General features: G+C 30.0%; 1 protein-coding gene across 1 annotated transcript; it reads left to right on the top strand.

The window, feature by feature from the left end:
* Nucleotides 1-471: 471 nt before the first annotated feature.
* On the top strand, nt 472-9,644 carry LOC124363935 (neuropeptide CCHamide-2 receptor-like). Its single transcript, XM_046819207.1, has 2 exons — nt 472-599; nt 7,629-9,644. The coding sequence occupies exon 2, from the start codon at nt 7,633-7,635 to the stop codon at nt 8,734-8,736; it is 1,104 nt and encodes a 367-aa protein (XP_046675163.1). The 5' UTR covers nt 472-599; nt 7,629-7,632; the 3' UTR covers nt 8,737-9,644.
* Nucleotides 9,645-10,387: the final 743 nt, after the last annotated feature.

Below are 10,387 nucleotides of genomic sequence, written 5' to 3'. Positions count from 1 at the left end.
TCCTAAATCTGTTGTATAAAAAACATGAAAAAAAATTCTGTTGTGAATAATGAAAACTCTCGTAAATGTTATTACCATTTTTAAAGCATGCTTTATGTTAGTAGAAGCCATAGTTTTCAAATTTTTGGAAGCTTTAAAATAAGGTGTTAGGGGTATTACAATATTTAGCTTATTAGTTTTCCGTTTCCATAAAAAATTGTTCATATAGAAAATCAGGTTTATACCTAGGGCATGCGCTGTTGAATAGTTTCTCGTTTGGAACAGTGCCAGTTTATCTTAATCCTAATTGTTAGTGGTTAATGTCAGAGATATTCTAGAATTTACCATCTATAACAATTGTTTTCAGGTAGAATATCGGAAAGAAATTTCATGGACACCGTATCACCCTAATACCCATGTATGATTAAATAAAAATTATGCATTATATTTTAAGCCTTTAGGTTGTTTACTTTTTTTCCTACTGTTTATTATGTTCACTATCAATCATTTCACAAATAACACAGACATCTATATTCTGTTTCAGAAAACGCTTTCTGCGTTGAGCAGTATGGCTTATTTTGAAGTTTACCGTTGAAAGAAAAGTGAAAGGTAATACACTGGTAAGTTATAAATAACTACATGTAATTTTAAACCACATTCACTAATTGAGTGGTATTATTTTTAAAGATTGTGAAAACATTAAGGGACTATCCTGTAGGTAAAACTATCCGTCATACAAGGTATCATAAGATTTGGCTTCTTAAAAGTTATTTCACGTACATAAATTCAGAATGTGGTTAAATAATATTAAGTTTATCCCGTTATAAAAAAACATTCAAACATGTTTCTATTTTAAATTTAATTTCATATTTTTCCTATTCAGTCTAGTTGGATTCTACTGCAACAATAACTATTTAATGAGTTCTTATGATTTGTATTGAACTTTTATTTGTTATTCGAAAATTTAGTTGTTAATTCAAAAATAGTTATCAAAATTAAAATTACGAGTAGTAATACTCTTACAGTTTTTTTCAAACAGTTTTTTGTCGTTTTGTGTTAAACGTACAATAAGTGAAGGTAATCATTGCACTAAAGTGTAATCATGGCAGGGATTAAGATTTCCTAAATAATGTAGGAAATCTCTCATAATAATAATAGCAGTTGAAAAAAGTCGTTGTCTGAATATGATATTTCCGACCAATAATAAAATTCATTTAGCCTTAAACTTTAACATCATTTTTATCTTATAACTTGTTTTATATTGTTCGGCTATTTAAGTTAATTTTGTTTTTTCTACTATAATAAATAATATATAGTTTAATTATATTAAATTCCTAACGAACTAATTTTATCTGGGATTATATTTAAAGATCTGCCTTCAACAATTTAGTTATGTGGTCTATGGTAATATTGTTAGGAAAAATTTAATTTACTTTATAACTGTAAAAACAGACTGGAGTGTATATAAAAAGAAACAAAAACATAAATTTTCAGTAAATAGAGATTTAATTGGTTATATTATTAAATGAATGGCCACAAAACACTAATAGCCGTTGATGTCATACTAGGCACATAAATAATTATAGTTATTGTAATCTACAAAATACACTTTTTTATTAAAACATGAGCAATAAAGGTAAGGAGTACATTTTAAAATGAAGATTAAGGATTTTAAAATAACCAACTATAAAATTGATGATATAACTAATTTCAATCATAAATTCTTTTGTTCACCTCAGAATTTTTGGATTAAGTGTTCTAGCAAAACCTTTAAACAAATATTTATTAATTTAATAGTTATACACTTATTAATGCAGCATTATTTATTGATTAACTAGTTAATGATAAAATGTGACATCTGTGTGTTTATGAAGATAAGTTCTCTACCATGTATATGTGAAACATTACGTTCCTCAGGGTTTAACATTAAAGCCAGCCTTTTTTTGAATTAATTTTAGTTTTATATTGGAATTTTCAATCCAAAGTAAATATGTGATTACATTTATTACTGTTTAGAACCAAAATGTAAACTAAATCTAAGTTTTGTAGTGTAAGTTGTCAATTTAAATAAAGCATACATATTTAGGAGTTAACTAAAAACATTCGGTTGATAAATAAAATACTAAACCATAAAATATGCCATCATCCAACTTGAAATAATATTTAAAGTAGAAAATTAAAATTTTAGAAGTTTTACAGAATCAAAATTTAAAGATTCATGTAAATATGGTTTTAGGAAGATTTATTACGTCTCTACATTTATACAATATTGATCTAACCCCTGTAATGGAGAATTTCCAGTGGTTGAGCGATCATTCCCTTATACCATAGACGAAACAAACGATTGATTATAATAAACCAAATTCATCGAAAGTAATAATTTCAAATATTATATTATATGCATAATATGCAAATTATAGCTTATTATTATAGTTTAAGTATGATATAAATTACAATTTAAGTATTTGATAATTTTGAATAATAATATTAAAATATATAATTAATTAAGTTCAAAAGCAGATGAGTATTATGAGACTGAAAGACAATCACAGTAATACTTAACGTAGTGTATAATAAATGTAATAGAATGAATAACTGTAACTATAAAAAAAATTTGTAAAAACCAATATATATATTGTTACACACTTATATTTTTATACTACTACTGCGCACTATATAACCTAGAATTTTATATATTGTGCAATAAATTTTAATTATTAAAGTAAATACTTAAAAATCGGAAACATAAGAGGGGTCAAAAGTTAAAATTTCGTAAATAATGTTAATGTCAAAAATAACGGCAGGTATTGATAACACTCGTGAAGTCTATATCTTATATATTATTTACCTCTCAATGATTATAGCTAACGGGCTTCAAAATAAAAATGTTATAATTATCGTAATATGGTTTATGCCATGAAGGTATAATGTAATTTGGAAATATAATTTAGAGACACATGGATATTTGATTAATTTCAAATTTAAATACTATTATAATTAATAGTATTTAAATTAAATTTAAATTATAAAATAGTTAAATTGATTAGACAAAAATGATATTTCAAATGATAAAGTTTACTATAAGAGGATATTAAGGCGACTTGCGGGAAATTGAAGAAATTAAGCCTGTAATCACTGTCTGATGGCATTATATTTTTCATATAATTATTTATAAAATAACTTAAAAAGTATGATCACTTATTCGTCAGGTTAACTGACTCATTATTGTTATACATATGATTAAATTCTACCAACTTATAAATTGTTATAAATTTTTGACTCATTATTGTTTTAAATATGTTTAAGTTCTACCAGTCTTATAAATTAAAGAGTATAAGCGCTAGTTTCAAGAACGGTTTGACAAACTCGGCTTATTCTTTTAATATACCCTTTGCAGTCTGAGGAAGGTTTAATGAAGAGAAAAATGAAATAGTTTCACGGAATATTTTATAACTAATAGTTATAATATACAGGAAATGTAATCCAAAGTTAGCTGAAATTAAACAGCTGTTGACACTTTCGCTAAAATTTACCAAACAGTTATAACCATTGATTTACATAACACCTTTTCAGAAAATATATAATAATTATTCAGTGCTCCATCAGTATTGTAATGCAGATCGCAAACACGAAGATATCATCTAATTTTTACTTAAGATTACACCAGTGAGGATAATACCATTTAATCCGTTATAAAAACTAATTTAACGCTGTAGTAAAACCTACCTTAATGAACAAAGCTGTAAATGTTTACACAAAAATGTATAGCATTTTACTGCAGCTAAATAAAATTAATTATTGGTGTCTATATTATCTAACTATCGTACTAAAATACCTTTGACAGTAAGTGAATTAAACCGAAAGTAGGTTGACACTTTTTAACCTATTAAGTTTTTGTGACTTATTTTTATATTTTGTTTCAAATAAAAACATAAAATAGAACCAAGTCAAAACTTTATTGAACTTTCAAATCAATCAACCATAAATATATTGGAATTTGAATGAAATAATATTGGAAATTGGGGAAAAATCTTCCTTCTTAAGCTTCAAAGAGTCATGTACCTAATTTGGTTAAAGATTTTTGAAAATTATAATATATCTGTATTAATTTAAGAGTAATTTTATGAAGACGCGTGACTTTGTTGTAAACAGTTTGTCCAGTAAACATAAAGTAAGTAAAGCTAGCAAAATTACAGCTTTGCACCTTTGGTGGAGTAAAACCAACAGTTATGAAACTCAAATTTGACAAATATCTTATTTAATTCGTGATTCTCAATTATATAATGCATCAATATATCGTAAACATTTAAAATACAGGCTCATGTTACAGGCTTGGAACTATAGTTGTAAATAACCTCTAACATAATTATCAGAATTTAGTATTTTAAGATAAGATGTTTTAGATATTTTACTAAAAACTATGCATGCTGAAAACGAACTAAAAATTGTAACACACACACACACACACACACACACACACACACACACACACACACACACACAAACACCAAACACATAGTTTTTATCGTCATGCTAACATTTGGAACACGTCTCATATGTCAACCATTTACAATTTACACATCGGATCCAACCCTCTTTGCCTTTTGAATTGGAGTACATATCATTACAAAAATAGGGACTTTTTCCTTTTCAGCCTCGTCTAAGTTTTCCTCAATAACTTTACCTTCTTCGTCTTCTTTTTTTGTGTGTGACACCTTTATAGAGTGGAAATCATAGTTTCTTCGTCACAGGCTTAGACTTTCATAGGTTCCTTTTCTTACTTACTGCTAGTTTTACCTCTTACTCTGTTTTTGTTGTTATGGATATCAGCCTCTAACTATGCTTTGTACGGCAAGAATGTTAAAACAGGTGTTTTTATTTCTGCTTTACAACGATATTATTTGCTCTCTCAGTTTCTTAAGGAGGGGCATCAAAATTATTATCTTTAATCTTAATTACATTCTTGGAGTTTGAGGTAACTGACTCCTGGGTTGCGTTTGGAGTGTTTCAATGATTCTGTTATTTGTATTGTAATAATTGGATAAGTACTTAACCATAACCATGTAAGCATAACCATAATAGATGTATAAATGTTTTTCCTACCTCAAATGAAGTTACAAAATAATTGCTCTCAAATGTTATATTCTAACTACATGGTTACGGTTCAAGAGATTTTGATATTTTTTTCAGTCACCATTACTTCATCTCTAGAGCGTTTTGTATAACATTTAAACCCTATACGTCTATGATGTTAGTGCTACTTGGCAAAATTTTGCATGCGAAGCAACGGGTAAGTGCTGGTAATAAATATGCAGGGTGTTCAAAAAATGGTGCCACAAACTTAAGTGGCTAATATTGCATAGTTAAAAAATGCCATATAAAGATTCGGTACTCGATAAATGTCTAGTTTAGTCGCTAGTCACCATTTTTCTGTAACAAATATTTTCTCTCAAATTGGTTAGGCTAAGAAATAAAATTCGACAAATAATTTTGTATACGAAAATGGGAAAGAAATAATTAGGACATTTTCTTTAAAATTAAAAAAATTGGTGCCCGTGGAATATTTTTTAAGCCAAATAACAAATGCGAGAATACTAAAAAAATATAACATACCCCAATCAATTGAGAAATTTGAATATAGTTCCAACGGTACTTGTTTCAATGAAATTCGTGAAATTATAAACGAGAACGACTAATGTAAAGGTACGTTTGCACAACCTGGGAGAAGCAAACGCTTTGCTTTTGATAGGTAAATATGTTTTACATAGGTTATAACAGTTTTAAAATATTCTAAATATTTTGAGTATGAAACAAATTCCAACGGTACTTTTTCCAACAAAATCCGGTAACATGTAAGCGAGCACAACCACTGTTACAATACGCTAGCCCAAGCCGGGAGCGCCAAACATGTCACATGTGAGAGTTATCAGTTGTTCGTTCTATTTATTTACAATACTGTATTTTTTCAGAACTATATTAGTTGGTACAAGGTGCTTATGAGATTGCATTTCAACATGACAGGTTCTTGATTCCCAATCAATGTTACTTATATCATACTATCTCGATCCAGTCTAGGAATTATATCAGCACCTATCAGTTCGTATAAGTCGTGAGTGAGAAATGGATCAATGTCTACTCGACGATTTTCTGCAATAAAATTATGTTTACTTTCTCGATTTTAGGCGTGAATCATGCTAATGCCAAGTTCTTCCGTTTTTTCCTTCATGTACTGTAAATATGCCGTGTCAAAATGTCAACTATTTCAGAAGGGATTTTTTAAATCAAATTAGGCCTAAATTTTTCCCAGATATTTTAAGAATATCTAATTAAAGTTAAATTAAAATGCAATCGCATGTATTGCTAAAGCATGAAAGGAAACAGACAGTCAAAGGTACACTAGCATTTACAATATTATTAGGAAGTTATAAGTTCCTTAACTAGAATCTGTGGCTTTTGCACGTAATTCATACTACTTCAGAAGTGTGGAATAAGACATAGTTTCCTATTAAAGGTTCTTAAGAATACATAACTTTTTTCGAATAACATACTTCCATTCATGTCCACCGGCCAGAAAATGTAAAGAATACATGTTACATAGTCAGCAACAAACACAGATATTGCATACGTTTCTCTATTTTTCTCTACATTACTATAACCATTGTTCAATTATTTTTATTCTTGTTAAATAAAAATGCACATTGGTAGGTTATATATCTCATATTACACTACGGTGAGACTATCAACTTATTTATGCCAACGTTCTATATCAAGCCTCGCTATGACACCTATGGAAAATAATGCGTAGATATAATGCAGTACACTGACGATAGAGTGTTTTCTTCCAATAACCGTAATGTATCTTGATGTTGGAAACATCTTCCCGTTATTCGTAAGGAACTACTTGTTATCTATGATGAAATAACATGAATTAAATCATACTTATGGTTTATGTAACATATTTAATTGATTCTTGAGATATTTCATTTTGCCTTTGCTCTCATTTAGCCAAAAATCACATACAATCCTTAGAGTTCAGATGTTCTCAATTAGTTTTCCAAGTTCTCAAGATTTAAACTAGCTAACATATCGTAACCTAGTAACACCGAATAATTGTGTATAGTTGATTTTAAAATGTTCGTAACTATTTGGTTTAACAAATTTTGAAATTCTGTAACATGTTAGCGTAAAAAATGTAATTGCTGCAAATAACATATAGGTTATAAGTAGTAGGCTATACGTAAAGTATAACTGTTTATGTTTGTTTGTCTTTCAGATGGTATCTGATTGAAGACTACATGAAACCTTATTTAGCCTCCTATTAATTTAAATGTTCAAATTCTAGGTTCTGTTATTGTTTTTAATACACATATGTGTACTAATTAACCTTATTCAAATATATTTTACAAATTTTAGTAGTACAAGTGTTGCAATAAATATGAATGCTTAAGCATTGTTAATTCTATACTCCTATATATTTTGTATTCAGTTTTGATACGAATACTTCGTTTAGAAAAGTTTAATACTTTAATTTCTTGTTTTAATTATTGTCATAATGTGCTATATTTTAACAATGTACCTCGTGAAATTATTAAAACAAAGTGGATTAATTAACAAGATTGTAGTGACTTATTGTGTACTTGTTGTTCCAGAAGTATGGAGTCGGAGGCCATGGAATCCATGGACGAGGGCAATATCACAGAAGAAGGATATATCCCCTACTCACAACGGCCCGAGACTTATATCGTGCCGGTTGTGTTTGCGATAATCTTCATCGTCGGGGTCCTCGGCAACGGAACTCTGGTCTTCATATTCGCTCGCCACAAACGCATGCGCAACATCCCCAACACCTACATCTTCAGCCTGGCCCTGGGCGACCTGTTAGTGATTGTCAGTTGTGTCCCCTTCACTTCAATCTTGTACACACTCGAGTCCTGGCCTTGGGGTGGTCTCATCTGCAAACTATCCGAGGCAACCAAAGATGTCTCTATCGGGGTGTCTGTGTTCACGCTGACCGCTCTCAGCGCTGAAAGATATTGTGCTATCGTCAACCCCATCCGGAGACATATATCCACCAAACCCCTGACCATAGTCACTGCTCTTGCTATCTGGATGGTGTCACTGATTCTAGCTCTGCCAGCCGCCATCTTCTCAAACGTCCAGTCCGCTCTTGTGCAAGACAACCGAACCATAGAATATTGTTCTCCATTTCCTAAAGAGTTCGGTAAGACATACGAAAAAGGCGTAGTTATGTTTAAATTTTTGGCTTACTACGCCGTCCCCCTGTGGGTAATCGCGGCTTTCTATATCCTTATGGCCCGACATTTAGTTTTGAGCACGAGAACACTTCCAGGAGAACATGGAAAGGGTCAAACAAATCAAATTCAGGCGAGAAAGAAAGTCGCGAGAATGGTATTAGCTTTTGTAATGATCTTCATAATCTGCTTCCTCCCCTACCACATCTTCATGTTGTGGTTCCATTTTTACCCTTATTCCCATGATGATTATGATGAGTTTTGGCACGCGTTTCGGATCGTTGGCTTCTGCCTCAGCTACATAAACTCCTGCATCAACCCAATTGCCCTGTACTTTGTCAGCAAGGCCTTCCGCAAATATTTCAACCGCTACCTCCTCTGTTGCCTGCGCTCCGAGACTCAGTACAGTGACGTCACACTTGTACACGTCAACAGTTCCTCTTACAGGCGCCATAACTCCGTCATTACCTCCCACTACTCGCTGAGCCACGCAGACAAGTCCTGACGATACGTATAGCTGCCGGCCAACCAGTCGCCGGCACATACCTACTTATAGCTGCGCCTGCGCAGGAGTAGTGCCAGCGCTGCCCGAGAACGAGTTAGGGACGTGGCACTCTGAACTCTGCACATGAAAGTGAAATAAAAAAAAAACAATGGAATGCGATTCTTGTTAAAGCTGTTATTTTTACGCTGTTTAAAGCCATCGAGAGACAGTGTACTGTGATGTATAAGAATTGTAAATACGTGTATATTGTCTCATAGCATATTTGCAGTATTTTTATTTGTTAGTACGTGTTCCAAGAAAAATTAAATGATAGGTGACGCGTTTTAATTAAAATTTTTAGTGTATGTTATTTACGTTCATTCGTGTAGTATCTTGCTGATGTATACTTCGCTCAATATAAAAGTCTTAACGCCTATACTTAAATTATTTCTGTAAAAAATTATACCGTAATTGTTATTGATCTATGTTATTGTTGATTGTTTCATGTGCATTGAAAACAAGAAAATATATTCAGAACAATTATTAAACATGATATTAAAAAAAAATCTTTTTATTATCATGTCTAATTTTTACAACTTCATTTTCAATTATTCATTGAATTTTCATTTATAAAAGGAGGCTAAGCATACATCTTACTCTGGCTGTGCTAGATAAGTAATAGTTATGATGATTGTATAGAACTGATCACACTTCATATAACTTACTTTAAATGTTGTCAATTTATTTACTCTTAGTAAAAATCGATATCATGATACAATTATATATTATTTGTGTATTTTTAATAAAGTTAAGTCCAATTATTTGAATATAGTTATCTATTTTTGTAAAATATTTTTAAATTAATAAAATGTACTACTCAGTGTTAGATATACAGCTACTGCTTTCATAAATACAATGTTTATTAAATATATTTATGATCAATACTTGTTTTATGTCATTTCCTGGTCAATAAATCATACCATAGTTACAGGAGTAGTAGCATAAATAGTTACTATTAATATAATTTTCATTTGTAACTTAAAAGAGCTAAATAACCAATACAAATATTATATCCTGATATATAAAAAGGAAATATCCCCAAATTAAATTTAAAAAAGAGCAGTATCTTTGTATGCAAATATCGTCAGTCAATAATATATCCAAAATACATAAAATATCTAATTTCATTTACAAGTTTATTTCAAAGTTAAGTAGAAAAGTAGTCAATTGTTATATATTGTAATTGTATAAATATTATGTATTTGCCTGTATTTTATGTTTGAAGGTTTTTATACTTGTTTTTGTCAGTAATAATAAAAAAATTACGAACTATTGGTTTTATAATGTATGCATACAACAAAATTTTATTTAGCTCTAACACTATTTAGCGTGAACATTTTTTTTGTAATAATTAATATAAAAAAATCTAAAAATTGGCTTCATTAACCCTTTTAGGTTTTGATATTATATCATTGAACTTTGTATAAAGTACATGTGTATTAAAAAAACTAAACAAACATATTACATATCTTCTTATTCTGTAAGAGTGGGTTATACTTTGATATGTGAGACACTATATAACAAAAATTCATATTTATTAATTTATCATTATTTTCCTAGTAAACAGCAGGAAAATACTAACGCTCCGTTCTATTCAGGGTCAAAATATTCT

Source organism: Homalodisca vitripennis, chromosome 5, assembly GCF_021130785.1.
Source record: "Homalodisca vitripennis isolate AUS2020 chromosome 5, UT_GWSS_2.1, whole genome shotgun sequence".
Lineage (NCBI taxonomy): Eukaryota > Metazoa > Arthropoda > Insecta > Hemiptera > Cicadellidae > Homalodisca > Homalodisca vitripennis.
Note: the sequence above shows the minus strand (reverse complement) of the source record. Positions and strands in the feature narration are given on the sequence as shown.